The sequence below is a fragment of the Recurvomyces mirabilis genome (genome assembly GCF_035927965.1).
Source record: "Recurvomyces mirabilis strain CCFEE 5264 chromosome Unknown scaffold_3, whole genome shotgun sequence".
In the NCBI taxonomy this organism is placed as follows: domain Eukaryota; kingdom Fungi; phylum Ascomycota; class Dothideomycetes; order Mycosphaerellales; family Teratosphaeriaceae; genus Recurvomyces; species Recurvomyces mirabilis.
The window spans coordinates 310,138-327,656 of NW_027041937.1; the positions used below are offsets into that span (position 1 = coordinate 310,138).

At 52.8% G+C, this 17,519-nt stretch overlaps 9 protein-coding genes across 9 annotated transcripts; 5 read left to right on the forward strand and 4 right to left on the reverse strand.

Annotated features, from left to right (window-relative positions):
* Positions 1–1,041: 1,041 nt before the first annotated feature.
* Positions 1,042–1,503, reverse strand: LTS14_001428 (uncharacterized protein; the record flags this gene model as incomplete). Its single annotated transcript, XM_064834137.1, has 2 exons — positions 1,042–1,301; positions 1,359–1,503. 2 exons carry the CDS (start codon positions 1,501–1,503, stop codon positions 1,042–1,044), a joined length of 405 nt encoding a protein of 134 aa, XP_064698001.1.
* A 347-nt stretch (positions 1,504–1,850) lies between these two features.
* Positions 1,851–3,631, reverse strand: URK1 (Uridine kinase; the record flags this gene model as incomplete). Its single annotated transcript, XM_064834138.1, has 5 exons — positions 1,851–2,572; positions 2,623–2,664; positions 2,862–2,975; positions 3,031–3,218; positions 3,270–3,631. The coding sequence occupies 5 exons, from the start codon at positions 3,629–3,631 to the stop codon at positions 1,851–1,853; spliced, it is 1,428 nt and encodes a 475-aa protein (XP_064698002.1).
* A 527-nt stretch (positions 3,632–4,158) lies between these two features.
* On the forward strand, positions 4,159–5,399 carry LTS14_001430 (uncharacterized protein; the record flags this gene model as incomplete). Its single annotated transcript, XM_064834139.1, has 3 exons — positions 4,159–4,214; positions 4,399–4,723; positions 4,920–5,399. The coding sequence occupies 3 exons, from the start codon at positions 4,159–4,161 to the stop codon at positions 5,397–5,399; spliced, it is 861 nt and encodes a 286-aa protein (XP_064698003.1).
* A 398-nt stretch (positions 5,400–5,797) lies between these two features.
* PAT1 (DNA topoisomerase 2-associated protein pat1) lies at positions 5,798–8,306 on the forward strand (the record flags this gene model as incomplete). Its single annotated transcript, XM_064834140.1, has 2 exons — positions 5,798–7,521; positions 7,577–8,306. 2 exons carry the CDS (start codon positions 5,798–5,800, stop codon positions 8,304–8,306), a joined length of 2,454 nt encoding a protein of 817 aa, XP_064698004.1.
* Positions 8,307–8,563: 257 nt separating this feature from the next.
* Positions 8,564–9,364, reverse strand: POA1 (ADP-ribose 1''-phosphate phosphatase; the record flags this gene model as incomplete). The annotated part of the gene is made up of 1 exon (XM_064834141.1): positions 8,564–9,364. The coding sequence occupies one exon, from the start codon at positions 9,362–9,364 to the stop codon at positions 8,564–8,566; it is 801 nt and encodes a 266-aa protein (XP_064698005.1).
* A 552-nt stretch (positions 9,365–9,916) lies between these two features.
* On the forward strand, positions 9,917–11,293 carry KRE2 (alpha 1,2-mannosyltransferase 2.4.1; the record flags this gene model as incomplete). Its single annotated transcript, XM_064834142.1, has 2 exons — positions 9,917–11,162; positions 11,229–11,293. The coding sequence occupies 2 exons, from the start codon at positions 9,917–9,919 to the stop codon at positions 11,291–11,293; spliced, it is 1,311 nt and encodes a 436-aa protein (XP_064698006.1).
* Positions 11,294–11,960: 667 nt separating this feature from the next.
* Positions 11,961–12,777, forward strand: RIP1 (ubiquinol--cytochrome-c reductase catalytic subunit rip1; the record flags this gene model as incomplete). The annotated part of the gene is made up of 2 exons (XM_064834143.1): positions 11,961–12,276; positions 12,353–12,777. 2 exons carry the CDS (start codon positions 11,961–11,963, stop codon positions 12,775–12,777), a joined length of 741 nt encoding a protein of 246 aa, XP_064698007.1.
* Positions 12,778–14,057: 1,280 nt separating this feature from the next.
* Positions 14,058–14,415, forward strand: LTS14_001435 (uncharacterized protein; the record flags this gene model as incomplete). The annotated part of the gene is made up of 2 exons (XM_064834144.1): positions 14,058–14,060; positions 14,119–14,415. 2 exons carry the CDS (start codon positions 14,058–14,060, stop codon positions 14,413–14,415), a joined length of 300 nt encoding a protein of 99 aa, XP_064698008.1.
* An 812-nt stretch (positions 14,416–15,227) lies between these two features.
* On the reverse strand, positions 15,228–16,898 carry LTS14_001436 (uncharacterized protein; the record flags this gene model as incomplete). Its single annotated transcript, XM_064834145.1, has 1 exon — positions 15,228–16,898. The coding sequence occupies one exon, from the start codon at positions 16,896–16,898 to the stop codon at positions 15,228–15,230; it is 1,671 nt and encodes a 556-aa protein (XP_064698009.1).
* Between the last annotated feature and the right edge of the window lie 621 nt (positions 16,899–17,519).

Here is a 17,519-nt window from a genome sequence, read left to right on the forward strand (position 1 = left end):
TGACTGCCACATCCAGTGAGGTACGCAACGCCATGAAGTGAAGACTGTCTCAGAGAACAGTATCTCAAGGATTGCTTGATATGCATGGCAGAGACACTGTCAAAGTGATCCTCTGAAAGATCCATGGGCATTAGATTTGACCTATGGAGTCTCATTACTGTATGAAATCGTCGCTCCACAAGGCCCAGCATTCGCTTGCTAATGAAATGTAAATAGCTGCCAGACAGAGTGGGTGAGCCACTCTGATACGATACAGCGCAGCCTATATATGCTGCATCCAAGCTTTCGAAACATGCTCGAAGACCACATGTAGAGACTACACTGCGACGGCCTTTCTCCAGCCAACGATGCTTCTTACACCAGGGACAGCAGGTTTCCGCTGACATGTTGTTGAAGCTGGCATTGAGGCCTAATCGTAGATCTCTTCTTCGTCTTCATGATTCGACGGCGCGTTTGCGTTGAGGGGCCGGTAGTGCACACAACTACTTTTGTGCATGTGGTTGCCCTGATCGAAGATAGCCTGATGCTCAGCAAGACAGACCCAGCAGAAATGGTAACGGCACACTTGACCTACGAAAGCGTCAGTAAGTACAAGTGTGCTGCTGAGACGATCTCCAAGCCTACATGTCATATGATCGCAGCCACTAGCACGTCGTCAGCATGAAAGCTAATGAGATCTTAGGGAGATCTGCTCACCCGTTCTTCTGCAGCTTGCTGCCACAACCTGGGCATAGCTTCGCTACCTTTCCAACCTCCTTAGCCGACTCGACCTCGTCCATGGGCTGCTGAACCAGACGACTTTGATAAGCCTCGCACGTCTCGCTCTCGTGCCAAGCAACGTTGCACGTCACGCAAGCTTTGTGCAGACAATGAACGCAGCGAAAGATGTCACCCTTGCTGTGGATCTGACCTGACTTGCAGCCCGTGCCAATGCACCAGCGGAAGTCAGGGATCCCAGACATGGTGGTTCTGAATGAAGCACCGAGGTACCTGCCGGATGGTCAGAAAGATGCTCGCACGACTGGGACGCCATCATAATATTCACCGATCAAAGACAGCCGGTGTGGCAAGAGCTTTGATCTCATGTTGATCCAGTGCATTGTCGCACTGCGCGCACTTCACCTGGTCGAACCTCTTGCTGTTCACCTGTACCTCGACCCATTGATGCCAACAACGCCTGCAGGTCTCACGGTTGTGGGTACACTTGCTATCCTGAGGGTGCTTGGGAAACTGCACAAGCGGTAACATACGCTCGCAACTCGTACACTTCTTCCTCATCTTCACGAGGGCCGCTATCGTCACTAGAGTGACGAGTAGAGTCAGCAATAGTACATCAACGGACGTTTGAGAATGCTTACAGTCACTGGTGATTCCGAAGTTGGCCTTGTAGGCTACGCTCTCACGTCTGGACCCAGTAGTGCCGAGCTTGACAGGCGTCGCTCGAGAAGACTTATCCTTGAGCAGCGCGCTCACGGTTGGTCGAGTGTAGTTTGGTCGCGACATTGTGGTAGGAGATTAGCTGGCGCTTACAACAGGAGGTCTACTCATCGCCGAGCTGCCGCTATCGAGCTCGGTAGCGGAACAATATTCGTTTGCTAGCAGGGGGCGTGAAGTGACGTCGAAAATGAGAGCTTTCCTTAGAGATAGTATTAGCTCAAGCTTTCTCTCTGTGGACTGTGTAGTGACGTTGATGACCAAAAGGCTTCCAATCAAGCAGGTTTCATGTAGCCTCTCGGTGCAGACCGACAGGTAAGATCAGACCGGAGATTGATGTGTGAGCATCACACTGTATACATCGCTTGGGAAGGACCTAAGTGAATGCTTCAATTTCACTGTATGTACAGTCAAGCTCAGCAGCCAAGATACCTCTTCTCCACCCACCGCAACTCATGATCTCCTATAACTCGGCAGACCACGACCTTGATCTCCGGGAACACACTCATCAACCTATTCAAACCTATCCGTCCCGCCATATATGTCACAAACACTATCCTCTCCTCCTTCACACCATGATCCAAAAGCACTCTCACTGCCATCAATGCAGCACCACCAGAGCTCATCTGCGGATCCATGAGAAACACGCTTCTATGCTCATTCAAGTCAGACGCCAATTTGAAGAAATGTAGCTCCGGCTCTCCAGACCGAAAATTGGTCTGGATGAGCATTCGACCAGTGCGGCAATCTGGTATGACTCGCTTGAGCCCTGTCTCCAGGCAGGAGCCGCCTCGCAAGATCACGACGGCAGAGACTTCGCCATCCAGGCAGAGGCCGTTATACTTCTCCTCGGGAACAGGCGTCGAGACTGTGCATGACTTGAAGCAAAGACCCGCATTGCAGGCTCGCTCGACAAGCGTCACCACCAGTCGATCGAAGTAGAAGATGAAGTCCTCGCGATCTGTTTCTGGACACATGAGTAGTGTGTTGATGCCTCGTACTTGGTTGGTGTGCTCTATGATTGTGACATTGGGCGAAAGCGGGTCGTCCTTTGAGGTCTGCCCCAGACGCTTCAAGTCGAGTTGATGCATCTTCGACTTCTCCTTGAGCGTCTTGTGTATGCGATCAGAGACCATGCCTGGGTGTGTTAGAGAGTTGCATCAAAGTAGTGAGCTCGACAGTACATACTGATAGCAACCTTGTTCTCTGTACCTCTCGGCACGATGATATCTGTATCTTGTTGTTAGCAAGACTGTATAGGCGTGCTTTTTAAAGACATGATAGCGGTAGTATTTAATAGCTGCAGATCAGTTGGACTTTTGGTGATGGAAAATTGTCTTCAATAATGTTCAGGTGAACTATGCTTAAAGGTCTTGAATCATCATGACAGCGAATTGAAATAGGGGGAAAGAGCAATGCTCACGTACCTGCGACGTTCCGCTGCGGCTCCACGTATTTGTGGAAGTTGGGCTTGACGAAGCTGAACCACTGCTTTACGCAGCCTTCGATGTCTCGTCCTCGCTCACGGACATCACGGAGCACTGACTTGCGGCTTCGGTCAGCTACGGGAAGAACAACGGGACAACGTCGACTCACGTCTGCGAGATAGGCATAAGTCGGCATCTGCCTCGGCGAAGATCTTCATGTCCAGCATATCCAGGACTCGTTGGTCATGCAACGCGAAGATGCCTTCCAGAATGAGTACATGCGGAGAGTAGATTGTCGTTGAGCGTTCTAGCCGGGCATGCTTCTCGAAAGAGTAGACTGGTATGTTAGCCTTCTGCCTTGAGTACTGTCAGCGCGGAAACCTCAAAATCTCGTTAGGAGGCACCTACCCAGACTTGATATCCCGAAGTCTTTCGACTAGGACGTCAAAGTCTATAGCCTCTGGAGCATCGAAATCATACTCGTTCCGGAAAGCTGCAGCAGACTCCTTGGTTGTCAAAGGTTTATAGAAGCTATCCATAGATAGTATGACAACCCATGGCAGACTAAGCTCCTTGATGATAGCATGTGAGAGTGAAGTCTTCCCCGAGCCAGACGAGCCAGCAATCCCAATGATGGAGGTGTCTGCCCATGGCGGCGAATAATGTGCTCGCTGGACGTTACCTTCGACAGGGCCGAGAGTGTTGCTGGCTGGGATAGAATTCTTGAGTGTGGTCGGGCTCAATGGCGAGCCATCTTGCACGTCGGTCATCGCAATCGCAATGATAGTACAGCTGCAGAGACCTCCAGCACCAACATGGCTGCTGCCCACCAGCAATCACATGAACTGTGCAATTGCAGAAGTCAAGAAGACCATCCAGGAGCCTTGATGAATTGGATGCCAAGCCCTCGCTCATGAAGTCCGCAGAGCCCCACTTTGAACGGCGCCAGGCTTTCACCTCCCGCCGAGCTTGCTACACAAACTTCATCGTCTCATCCACACACATCAAGGTCTCGTGCCTGAACCTGTCTCACTTCAGCTTCCTTCCTCCCCGTCGCACCTGACTTTCCTGTCTTGTGCGAGCGGCAATGTACGCCTGCTCGCTTGGGCTCTATATCCAGAGATGGTATGTCTATCTTTCTCCCGCCGAGGAAGAAGAGAATGCAACAACCACGCTGCAGCCGTACATGGCACTGGGAGCGTGGTATTTGGCTTCTCGCGGCCGACGACGCCGTCGTTCTTGCCATGCTAATCGATATGTGCAGAGCTCTTCTCCCGTCTCGCCTCCTTCTCACAACATGCGCGGCACACATTCCTTCGACAAGAAGGTGGAAGAGATGAAGCCTAGCAAGAGGTAAGCTCCACACCTTCCTTTTCCACAACTGCGACAAGCTATCCGAGGTGCGAAGTTCTTGTCCAGATGATGCTTGCAAAATCAAGTTGGGAATCTCTCTGAATACATTTGAGGAGAACGACATAATACTTGTCTATCTGATATACGGACAAGGACTTCGCGCTTTCAGTGCTATGGGTTTCAGATTGATTGAGCTGCCTCATTGGCGACGTGCCAAGAGGCTCGTTACGAAGCTCAGATCGCGAGAAGCTCGTCGTAGCTCAGGGCACTATCATGGCAGAGTAAAGGCTGACTGGAAGATTCTGCACAAAAGTGATATCAACTGGGTGATTATGGACTATCTCGTCTCTGAAGGCTACCCCGGTGCTGCCGAGAAGTTCGCCCAGGAGACCAGTCTACCCAGCCCGGTCGACAGTGAGAGCATCCGGGAACGCGTCCAGATCCGCAATGCCATCCACGCTGGCAGGATCGAGGAAGCAATTGAGATGATCAACGAGATCGAGTACGAGGTAAGCTAAGCCACCACTCCCTTCCACGCCCTATATGATTATATTCGTAGTATCATGCACCACTCGGAGTCCTTCGGGACCATGTCGATGCAAACTCACACTTCAGTCCTCAGTATGATTTGACACACTCGCAACACACCTAGCTTATACACATCTGTTCTACTCGAGCTCGAGCTAATATGCCTGCTTGCACTAGATCCTCGACCGAGATCACCATCTCCACTTCCATCTCCTACAGCTCCAGCTCATCGAGATCATCCGCACCATCCTCAATAAACCCGGTGGCAACCCACAAGGCAACGACTTCTACCCTGCCATCAGATTTGCTACCGAGCAACTCGCACCTCGTGCTCCTACCGATCCAACATATCTGAAGGCCCTGGAACGTACAATGGCGCTCTTGATCTTTCCCATGGAGAAGATGACGCAGGAGTTCAAGGAACTGCTTGATGTCAAACTCAGACAGAAAGTTGCCAACGACGTCAATCGTGCTATCCTCGAGAACAGAGGCGAGCAGTCTGAAGCCAAGATCAGGCAGTTGATCAGAGCGAGGACGTGGGCGGAGTCTGAAGCTAGGGCTGCGAAGGTAGATCTTCCCAGCTCTATACTGCTTGGACTTGGCTCAGATGAGCGGATGACTACTACCGGCAATGAAGGCGATGCTATGGTGTCATGAATGATATTGCAACGAAATTATGTTTACTCTTAGCGTAGGCGTTGGTTGGTCATGGGCTAGGCACTTTCAATACCCTTTTGGTAGCTTCCGCATGGTACTTTGCTCATGCAAATAAGTCCTTGAACTATCTATCCTGTATTGCGTACCTTCGCTGTTGTTTTGTTAGCGCATTGAAGCGTATAAAGATGTACCGCGCTGTTTTTGATTACCTCAGCCGGCAGGTCAAGCTGTGGGGCTTTGGCAGCACGTCACTTGAAGTGTTTCTAGAGCTCCAAATATACCATTTCCACTGCTACTCCTTCATTATATAATTGACGGCGCTCTGCCGGCATTATCATCGATATTTTGTCCATCAATTGAAAGACTGATCGCCTTTTTGAGGTCACTCAAGCATCACCATGTCGTTCTTCGGCTTCGATACCACTCTTCCTCGCGACCGCCAACAGCAAAGAGGCTCGCGTGGTATGTTTGAGCAGCACGATCCTTTCGCTGGTCTGAGCAGAGACGGCGGTGGCGACGAGGATGAGGTCTTGAACTTCGATGATACTTACGATGGGCTGGGACAGCGACTGCAGGAGTCGGGTGATACCTTCAACGATGACACCTTTGGCGGAGATGAGCCAGTTACGAGGCAAAGTTTGGGCAGGGACTTTGACTTTGCTGGACAGACTGCGACGGCGAGAGGAAATGTGATGCACGAGCAGGGTGTGCCGCTGCAGCAACACCAGCAGCAGCAGCATCAGCCATCGAGTTATTCCATGCCATCGAGGCCGGCGAGGACTGGGTATGAGGCGTACAAGCAGCCAGACTATCTTCCGAAGCTCGAGGCAGATGCATCGATCTGGGGAGCGGGTATTGGCAAGAAGGCAGCTACAGCACCGCAGGAGCAGCAAGCTAGCCCGGATTCCTCCGCCGCAAGGAAGATGATGAGCCTAGAGGAGGTGGAGGCGATGATGCGTGCACAGTCGCAGCCAACGCCACCTGTGCAGGAGAATGACCGACAGGCTCAGGGACTGCGAGATATGCTTGGCGTCGGCTCACCAGCGCCACAGCAGATGCCTCCACACGAGCAGCAACAGCAGCGGCCAGTGCAGATATTGCAGCGTCCTCAACACCAAGAGCCGCCGATGCAAGATCAAAGTCTTCGCGCACCACAGATCCTGCAACGACAAAGCTCTCCGCAGCCGCCTCGGCCACAATCGCAACACTTCCACAACCAGCCTCCACGGGGGCAGTTCCAACAGCAGCAGCAAACGCCCCAGGGTGCGCCCGCCGTACAGCCACCTCGTGGCGCACCTCAGCATCAACGTGGTCCTTCGTATAACGGCCCGCCAATAACACAGGCGCAGCAAATGATGCAGATGTCTGACGATGAGAGGCAGACGTACATGGCAGAGGAGGCCAAGCGAGCCAAGCGCAACCACAAGATCTTCTTGCTAAGCAAGAACAATGGCCTCATGACACCTCAAGACAAGAACTTCATCACCCGGATCCAGCTACAGCAGCTTCTTACCGCCACTGGCGGTATCGACAATGAGCCAGGAAGTGAAGAGCAACTTGCTGAGGACTTCTACTATCAAGTCTACGCGCAGATCCGTGGTGGGCCTCGCAATGGACCAGGTCAGCCTTTGAACCAGTTCGCGCAGACTTATCTGTTCCAGACAGGTAGTCGCTACGGCTATGGGAGGAGTAGGCATCACCCACGCGGCGGCGACAACCACGTCCAACGAATGGAGCAGCAAGTCGCCCGTGCAGTCGAGGCGGCAAAAGCACGACCCAAGAACAAGCAGCTCGTAATGGAGGGCTCGCTCGGCAAGATCGCTTTCAGCAACTCCAAGACTCCGCGACCGCTGCTTAATCTGAAGCGGCCGGATTCGGAAAGCAGAATTCGACAGATTGCTAGAGCGGCTATATTCGATCGCAAGGCTGCGCTGAGGGATATTGAAAGGGTGTATAGTTGCTTGATGAGGCTGGAGGATCATGAGCGTAAGCTGCCCGCGCCGCCCAATGAGGACAGCCCGCCGGATGTTATTGAGGGACACATGAGGTGGAGGAGTGATATGCAGGAGCTCAATCAGCAGCTGTGGGAAGCGATGAAGGTCATGGAGCCGATACAGCAGAAGTAAGTACTACCTCTTCCACTTTGATCGTCATGACATGCTGACATGTAACAACAGTCCCACAACACCACACCCCTTCATCCAAATCCTCGCCCACAGCAAAGGCAAAAAGGTCATCCCCCGCGTCTTCCGCCATCTAGACGACAACCAGCGCCTAACAATGCTAACCCTCATCGCCATCCACCTCGACATCGTAGACGTGATCCGCGACGCGTACCCACCAGCACACAACGCCCCCTTACCACCCAAAGTAAAAGAAGAAGTGGAAATCTTCTCCCAAGCGGTCATGCCGCCGCTCTTCAGCTACGTCAACGAAGCACCCCTCAACATCATCATCGGCCTCCTAGGCCTAGTCCTCGACCGCGTCCACGTCCCCTTCATTCTCCGTACGAAGATCGGCGTCAGTATTCTGACCATGCTGGTTTCCCGCGCCGAACTGGTGAAGCAATCCCAGCAATCCTCCCCACAGAATACCGAAGACTGGAACCAGTGGTCTACGCTCTACACCCGTCTCTTCGACAATATCGAGCCTATCCTCCCTTTCATTTTCCCCACGGACACGAATGTCAGTGCGTCCGACGATGTGCACGTGTGGCAGTTCTTGGCCGCTATGGGTGTGGGCGCTAGTCCGGATCAGCAGCAGAGATTGGTCTTGGGGGTCAAGGAGCGGGTTATGGAGACTGTGGCTGTGGGAAGGGGATTACCGGAGGAGATGAGGGAGAGGAGGCTAGGCGAGGTGAATTTGTTTATGAGGGCTATTGGGTTGGATGTTGAGTTGCTTGGTTGATGGTCAGAAGAAAGGCACGATGGTAGATTGACGTTGAGCGTCGCGTTGCGCTTTTGCGTTCGCGTGTCAAGTAGTGGCATTGTACCAGTCGTTTGTACAAGTCTTGAGTTATTTATGAAAATGCTCTCGGATCGACGGATATTCCGCGAATGATCATGGTGAATGACTACGCAAATGCACCCATTTCGCCCAGCTGAAAGATTCATACTAACTTCGTTTCATCGTAAAACATTAGTAGTTCACAATCGTCTCATCCCTCACTCCTCCCTAACCACCACCGAAATGTCCTTGACATCCTTGCCACTCACATCGATCCCCTCAAGCACAGCCTTCGTCTTTCCCCAAGGCACATTGAATAATCCACTGTTGATCTGGCAGATGCGTACCTCTCGCAAACTCTCGGCGTCATTGACGGAATGGTTCCATTCCTGGATCTGAGTAAGGAGATCTTCCATTGCCGGGCCCGTGGCTTCGAGGATCTTGGCTGGTGGATCCTTGGACCTGCCGAAGCGGGAGGAGGTGAAGAGGCAGCCGATGAAATGACGAGCTTCAACTTTTGCTGTCCTTGTACCATTCGCGCCGGGCTTGGTGGACGTTGATGTTTTTGCTGTTGGGGGTGGGGGTGGGATGAGTAAAGCTGTTCCGACCAGACTTGATTTCTGCTTCATGGTATTGCAGTGTGTGGCGTATTTTTTGTACGCAGATGGGTAGCGATCGTGGAAGGCTTTGGCTATCCCGGCGCCCCAGGAACCCTGGCAGTTGCAGGCGTGGATTATGAGAGTATTGGGTGGCGCGTCGAAGATGTCGCCTGTAACTTCTGTGATCTTCAGACTTATACGAGGACGATCTTCAGGAGCTAGCTGGCTAGGTTGGGCATTCGTTGCTGTAGTGGTGATATCCTCGTCTTGATGGTCGGGTGTATGTTTCTCGTGCTCGGATGTGATTGGCCGTTTGGCTGGTCGCTCTTGCGGTTCAGCGATATCATCTGTCGAGGTGGATTTACGTTTCTTGCTGGTGCTGCTGGCGCGCATCCAGGAGTCCAGTGTGCCGGCCGCCATACTGTTGTGTTGTATATTCTACGAAGACGTTATGCTGTAGTCAGTGATGTTGATTGCCTTGGAGGCAGTCATGTCGGATGCTTACCTAAGGTACAAGAATGGAAGCGGGAGTGGAGCGGAAGGACGGACCCTTGCAGACAGCCGCCACGAAACGAGAGTGGCCCCTGCTCCTTGCATTATTACGAGACAACGCGGCCTTTGCGTGAGACAGTTGGGACGTTCCTTTGGAAGTGTGCCAACTTGGTGTCTGCCACCCAGCATTGTCCATTGTCACTGTCTTCGGTAAATGCTTAGGTACTGTTTGATGGTTGTATCTGGAGGGCAGCAATCAACCAATTCCTCGTCACTCATTTGATTAAAGTTCGGGAAGCCACGATTGCCTCCGGGGTAGAAAGAAGCGAGGGGTGAATACGAAGGGGACAGGAAGGATATACACATCCACCCACCAGGAGACGAGGTCATTGCGCATGCATCTCTGAGCAACATCAAGCCAAAAGCGATACCACCCAGCGCATTGGCGCCAAAGAGCAGGAAACAGAAGAAGCAGCCAAGATGGCTGGCTCGCAAAGATATCTGCGATACATCCTCATCGCCGTCATCACCATAGTCGTCATCCTCTTCATATCCGCATCATCTGGAGTAGGCCCAGGCGGCCAATACACACAAAAAGCCACGGATCTGCTCAAAGATCCCGGAAGCATATACAAAGGCTCTCAAGACCACACAGTGCTCGTGAAAGGCAGCGACTCGGAGCCTGTTGTAAGCGAAGATGCCAAATTACCCCAACATACCGAGGGTTCGCACCTGCCCACGCAATCCAGCTCGCCTAATCCACAATCCTCGAGTCTCGGCTCAGGCCAGAATGTGCTCCCTTCCAAAGCACCCGGAGCCCGCATGAACGCAACTTTTGTCACCCTAGCCCGCAACAGCGACGTCTGGGAAATCTCCCGCTCGATCAGGCAGGTGGAGGACCGCTTCAACCACGCCTACAATTACGATTGGGTCTTCCTCAACGATGCCGAATTCGACGATACCTTCAAGAAAGTCACCACCTCTCTCACCTCCGGCCGCGCCCGCTACGGCAAGATCGCCAGCGAACACTGGGGTTTCCCCGATTTTATCGACCAGGAGAAAGCGAAGAAAGTGCGGGAAGACATGCATGAGCGCAAGATCATCTACGGTGATAGCGTCTCATACAGACACATGTGCCGCTACGAATCCGGCTTCTTCTTCCGCCACGAATTGATGCAAGAATACGAATGGTACTGGCGCGTAGAGCCCTCCATCGAACTCTTCTGTGACATCGCCTACGACCCCTTCGTCTTCATGGCGGATAAGAAGAAGAAGTACTCCTTCGTGCTATCCCTCTACGAGTACGTCGAAACCATCCCCACCCTCTGGGACAGCGTCAAGGGCTTCATGGCCAAACACCCGGAACACATCGTCTCAGACAACAGCATGGGTTTCCTATCCGACGACGGCGGGATCTCCTACAACCACTGCCATTTCTGGTCCAACTTTGAAATCGGCAACCTGAATTGGTTGCGCAGTCAGGCGTATATCGATTACTTCGACCATTTGGACCGGGACGGCGGGTTCTTTTACGAACGGTGGGGCGATGCTCCCGTGCATTCGATCGCGGCGGGCTTGATGCTAAAGAAGGAGGAGATTCATTTCTTTAATGATATTGCTTATTATCATGTTCCGTTTACGCATTGTCCGACGGGCGAGCAGACAAGGTTGGATTTGAAGTGTCATTGTAACCCAAAGGATAATTTTGATTGGAATGGGTATTCTTGTGAGTCTAACATTTATCGTCGATAGGCGCGATGGGAACGATACTGACTTTATGTGATTGTTGTAGGCACGAAACGTTACTTCGAAGTCAACAAGATGTCTCTGCCCGAGGGATATGAGAAGGAGCAGTGACTAGCCGGGCGCTATGGCGCGATGATCGTTTGGCGTTGGCCTGTTGTTTTCCTGTTTGCGTTTCTGGGGACTTTGCTGCTTGCGGGGTTGTCGTTTGCGATCCAGCCTTGTCTGAAGTTTTGGAGACCGGTTGTGAGGCGGTATAGGCAGCGGAGGATGAGTAGATATGGGGAGGGGAGGTGGAGGGCGGATAAGAGGTTGCCGTAAGAGGGAAGTTCGTCTGCTGGAATGAGGTCTGGGGAAGTATAGACATTGTGGAAGTGCATGAACGGCGTACATGGTGTTCTTGTTGTTGCTGTCGTGGTGGTGGCGGCTTGTAGAACAAGTGTCTTCCTGTTGGGCGTGTAGTGCTAGGAGAAAAGCAAGCAGTATCAACCATCCCCGACCGACTCATCATTTCATGTGAAAATGACAGTAGTATCTTGCGGGATGACATTTGATCTCGCCTTGCCATTAATATCAATATTTGTGTTTTGTGTTCATGCTCTTCGAAGGAGAAAATGTTCATGCCTCAGGCCCTAAAATCCGCTTAGTTTGGCCTTCTCAGCCATTGGCCAGCCCGGAATGACCCGCAAGAATCTTTGGCGTCACCTCTGTCTTCTCCTTGAGCTACACCCACTGCCTGCACTGCGCACCTCACACACTTCGCTCCGCCCCACCGCCATCAATGTCTCTCACATCCCGCGCCGCGGCCACACTGGCCCGGCAGTCCATCCGCCCAACCACTGCCCTCCGACCAGCAGCCGCCATCGTGCCACAGCAACAACAGCGTGGCCGAGCAGACGTCGGCTCCAGCATCGAATCCCACGCCCACTTCAACTCGCCCTTCACCCGCGGCTCCTCCGGCAAGCAGGATACCACGTCAATTCCGAGTTTCAAGAAGTACAGAAATGGCAGCGAGACGGGGAATAAGGTGTTTCAGTATTTCATGGTGGGTGCTTTTGGCGGGTTGACGGCGTTGGGGGCGAAGGATACGGTGCAGAGTGAGTTCTACCATCCGTACCGACAAACGATTTATGTGAGGGAAATATGTACTGATCAGGTGATGTCGATGTACAGACTTTCTCGTCAACATGTCCGCCTCAGCCGACGTCCTGGCCCAAGCCAAGGTCGAAGTCGACCTCGCCACCATCCCCGAAGGCAAGAACGTCATCATTAAATGGCGAGGCAAGCCGGTCTTCATCCGCCACCGCACCGCCGACGAGATCAAAGACGCCGAGGCCACGGACTGGCAGAAACTCCGCGATCCGCAACCCGATAGCGACCGCGTGCAGAAGCCCGAATGGTTGATTATGTTGGGTGTGTGCACGCATTTGGGCTGTGTGCCTATTGGTGAGGCCGGGGATTTCGGCGGTTGGTTCTGTCCTTGTCATGGAAGTCATTATGATATTTCGGGACGGGCGAGGAAAGGGCCTGCGCCGCTGAATTTGGAGATTCCGGCTTATGATTTCGCGGAGGATAATCAGGTTGTTATTGGGACATAAGCTGCAAGAGGGGAAGAGGTTTATGAAGCAAGGAGATACATGCGCTGTGGTGGCGTAGGAGAGCGGATGGATTTGCTTGAGCGAGTAGAGGATGAGGAAGAAGGCTTTTTGTACAGTTAGAGGGCTTTCAGCGTGCTAACAATAACTTGTATCTCTTACTACTGCAGTCCCTACTGGCCATTCGCTTTCTGGTATCTTCTGTCAACGCCCCTGTGCATTAGTCCTGAGGCAGGCCGCACACGATCCATGATTGTCCCGATGGCAATACTTGCTCATGACAGCCAAGGGACTCATTATCGCCGGAACGCTTACTGATCTCGATCTATGTCTTAGGGACTTGCTCTGCCTGCAATACGAAGCTCGTGTAACCGTAGTTCCACCAGCGAGAGCGTCACGGCGCTCCAAGAGCTTGGTTCGCTCCAGGGGGAGTTGTACAGACTGTCATGCTCTCGACCGGAGACGCTGAAGCTGAGAGGCGATGGTGAGAAGGACGTAAAATAAGGAGTTCACTGGCTTTGCCCCCCGGTTTTGATTATGAAGAAAGAAGAGGCATCTGCGGAGATAAATGCTGGAGCCCTGATCGGAACGACGGTATCGGCTCTCGATTCCAAGCTGGTCGACATTGTGCAGATCGGTGCCTCTTTCCGCGAGCGAGAATCGCAGACTCCGGCCAGCAGGCCCTCGGGTGTAATTATCGGTGACACTGTCGAACTTCCTTCGCGAACTCATAATATACCCTGGATTCAACGGCGACCTGGTGATATCCTCGCATCGTAGGACTGTCTCCTTAGTTGAATTTCTCCATTGTCCTGTGCGTCCTTGCTAGCTAAGACAGCCCATCTGGTGAATGAAAGGTCTCGCGAGCAACCGGAACCATGCACAAACAGGATTCCATTCATTCGTCCAACCCAGCAAACGGCTACTCAAGGCTGTACAAAGCCTGAAGACTTTCACCAACACAGTCTAACCGCAACAGGCGAAGTTTGCTCACGTGCGGGCAAAGCGTGCCTTCCTAAACAATGAATTTCACCTGAACTACGCTAGTGGGCTGCAGGCAGCACGCCGTTCGCCAAGGCTTGAAGAAGTATAAGAGTCTGCTGGATCTTGAGCAAGGAGCTGAACACATACATCCACACGGTATACCAATACATTCGCTTGTACAACATCATCACGGCTTGTCAGCATCACGATACACACGATACAAACGATATATACACACGAGTACAACGTACATATATACCACAACCATCCTTCCTCCCAAGCCTTGACAAATCGACAGCATGGTAAGCTCAACCCCGAAATCGACGTCAATTCACACAGCATTGCTAACATATTCACCAGCCATCCAACGGTAATGCCGGATCTCCTCACGCTGGTCGCACCCCAGCACCTTCCCCGATCATCTCGGACCCAAACGCAAACCACCCATTCGATGGGCGTCCCCGTCCCGGCGACACACGTCCTGTAGCTGTCCAACAAGTCCTGTACGATGCTGCGAGGCTTGTTGCGCTCGCCTGGCAGAGGATGGAGGAGATTGGAGAGGAGGGGAAGGCCGACGAGTTGAAGGCCATCGGCAGCCGGATGTTTGGAGATGAGTTGTGGGACGTCGTTGTGCAGGTGGTTGTTAACCAGGCGTAAAGAAGAGGGGTATCCTGAGTTCGTGGTGTGGTCAGGAAGGGTAGGGTTGGAGATGGAGTGGTAGAAACTCTCTGAACTCTTAGTCCATGCATACATGAAACATAGTTTTCTCCTTGTCGAGGTGTTGTCAGATTGTACTGCCGGCCAATATGGTAGCTAAAATTCTGTCGGATCTCGCCGGGATGGCCAGAGTCTCCGTTCAGCTCTTGAATGTGATATCCACGTATCCCGATTACAATATGGCTTGATATACCATGGCCGGCGGATAGACTTGCTCAAGATTGTCCAAGTCGTGTGGGATAAGGTTCAGGCCGAGCCCTTCTGTAGAGGATCCCAATATATTCCCAGGAAATATGTGCCCTTTTGGCCTACTGCCGGCCGATATAGCAGCCTCGTTTGAACGAAGTTACTCTGAGATGGTACCAGGCCTCCTTTCGTCTTCTCCCTGTGCCGTCTACATTATCACGCATATTCTCACACCATCGCATGCCGCCGGCCCATAGCATGGCTCGAAATTGGGGCTCTGTGTGAGAAAGATGCCGTATGCTCCTCCACGTAGTAGCGTGTCAAGGATATGTCCACGAGATCTATCCATCGTTGACCTCCTTTGGGTCGATATGGGAGCTTTGACAACGGCATGATCCGTGAAATAACACATGTTCGTGTTGGTCTATATGATACCTCAGGCATGTAGTGTTGGTCGAAGGGATGTCTACACAGTATTTCAATGAGACTGGTAAGAACTTCGGAACGCATTCGTCTTCTTCAGCTCTTTGGTGCTCATAAGTGGTCACAGTATTCTTGATCGTGAATCATAGCTTCGTCCTCCCCTCAGCACTATTCTCTCTTCTCATGGGACCATGCGAGCCACTCGAGCTTTGGCCCTGTCCGACACTAACCATCCTTGCCGCACCCCGCAATGCAGTAGCAGCAGTGCTGACAGCATTAACCGCGGCCTCCACACTTGTCCCGGCCATCTCGCTGCTCGAACCAGCAACAGCAGAAGGTGTCGCACTTCTACTCTGGCGTTGTAGTTGTGTGCTGGTCAACCAGTGCACTTGGCGACTCAATCCAGCTAGTTGTGCACCGAGGTATGAGATCTCTTCTCTGGTCCGGAGATTCTCGTTGAGAGTCTGCATACTGTGCCGGCCGTCCAGCTCCTGCAACGCTGAATTGACTCGAGACATCTCGTCACGTAGACTCTCATGCATAGAGAGGAGGTGGTGCAGCGGGCTGACATAAGGTCCCCCACTCGTCGATGGCGGTGGGAGGCCGGGGGAAGCGAGATCATAATTAGTGTTGTATGCCTCGATGGGATCATGCTGACGTAGTGCAGCAGCAGACTCGGATGGCGGAAGTCCTATTGGCGAAGCTCGCCTGGCTACTCCCGGTGCTGCGGAGCTTGGTCGTGAGGTGGGTGGTACAGGAAAGTCGAAAGGAGACAGAGCATTACCAGAAGAGTCTCCGCTGAACATGCGCGGGTGGTGGGGTGGCAAGGTTCGCTCAGAGGCAGAATTGTCAAGAAACGGTATCCTGCTTTCGTCCGCCGCAAGGTCATCGGCCTCCACGGATACCTTCGGGTATAGTATGCCCTGCATGACGCCAAAGCCAGTTTCCAGCACTTCCAGCTTTCTACTCAGAAGCTTCTGCGCTGCTTCTTGTTCGTCCATACGGCTCTTCTGTGAAGATATGACAGGCGCGAGCTTTGCGAACGTGCAGCTCTTGGCGTGCGTTTGAGCTTGAGAGCGCTTGCTACGACTTGTACAGCCGATGCTGGCACCTGGGCATGGTATGCTCACAGCCTCGCACGTCTCGCTATTGTGGCTGTCAAGGTCTTTTGACAGAACATGCATATTGCATCGAGGACAAGTCACTCGCCGTACAGCACACTCGGATCGCCAGTGGTTCTCCAGAGTTGACTTCTGCATCGTCTCGTGGCAGTCGAAGCAGCTGACACCAAAGTGCAGGCAGCCTTGATCTGCGTCTTTTCGTCGGACGGGCAGCTCACAACGTTCACCAGCACATTCCTGGTATGCATAGCCACAGTAGATGTTCATGTGATCTTCTACCTCGCCACGCTTGACCGAGACCGGACATCCCTCCTCGTGCTTGGGACACTTGACAAGGAGATCATCCAGTATGTTGACCAGTATCTTGCTCGTGGCCGACCTTGTGCCCAGCCTAGCTGGTGTTCGGCATTGCGGACAGTCACCTCGAGGTCCTGACGGGCTGTATGTAGAGCCCCAGCTTTGCCGTATGCAGTCCCTGCAGAAGTAGTGATCACACTCAGCAAGCACGACCGGGTCCACGAACGGGCACCGGCAGATGGCGCACATGAGATTGTCGTCATAAGCTGTCACATAGTCGAGTAGCCGAAAGTCTACAGGAGGATTAAGATTCTGCGACCGTGCTTTGGACAGCAGGAAGTTGCTCTCCTCCATCTGTCGGCGTGCCTCCAGTCTTCTCATGCCACGTAACGTCATCTGGTTAGACGTGCCGGTGGATAGGCTGCGTTGAACTCGTGCAGGCGGTGACTCCGCATCAAGATAGGTTTGGGACGGTGTCCTAGAGTGAGGTGGCTGAGTGAATTCTTGTTGAACGGAAGAGGGAGAAAGGCGATCTAGGTAGATTTGTGAGGCTGAGCTTGCATGTGCTGGCATCATCGGTTCCTGGCGTGGTTGCGAGGAGGCGAATCGTCCGAGAGCAATCATCGCGCTATGCCGCCGTGAGCGTGATGCTGATCTTGAGCGTGTCGGCATGGTCGATAAGATCTGATTGAGCTCCTCCGGTAAGGTTCAGTTGCACCTGCCCAGTCACTGTGGCCAAATCACGGACAAGAATCTGAAGCTCGCAGCATACACCGTGACAATGCTGGTTGTGAAGATCGACCGCTTTCGATGTATTGATGTCGTCTGCTCCAGCCACTCTACAGGAATGGTCAATGGTAGATCGTGTTGACGAGAAACGAGAGCAGATCAGTAGTCGCCTGAGCAAAAGGCCCTGCCGGATTGCACGCCAAGTAGCAGTAGTAAATACTGGCAACCGTCAGGGGCGGTGCATAAAAAGCCACAAGCGCTCAACTCGAACCGTTCGCCCCGATGTCC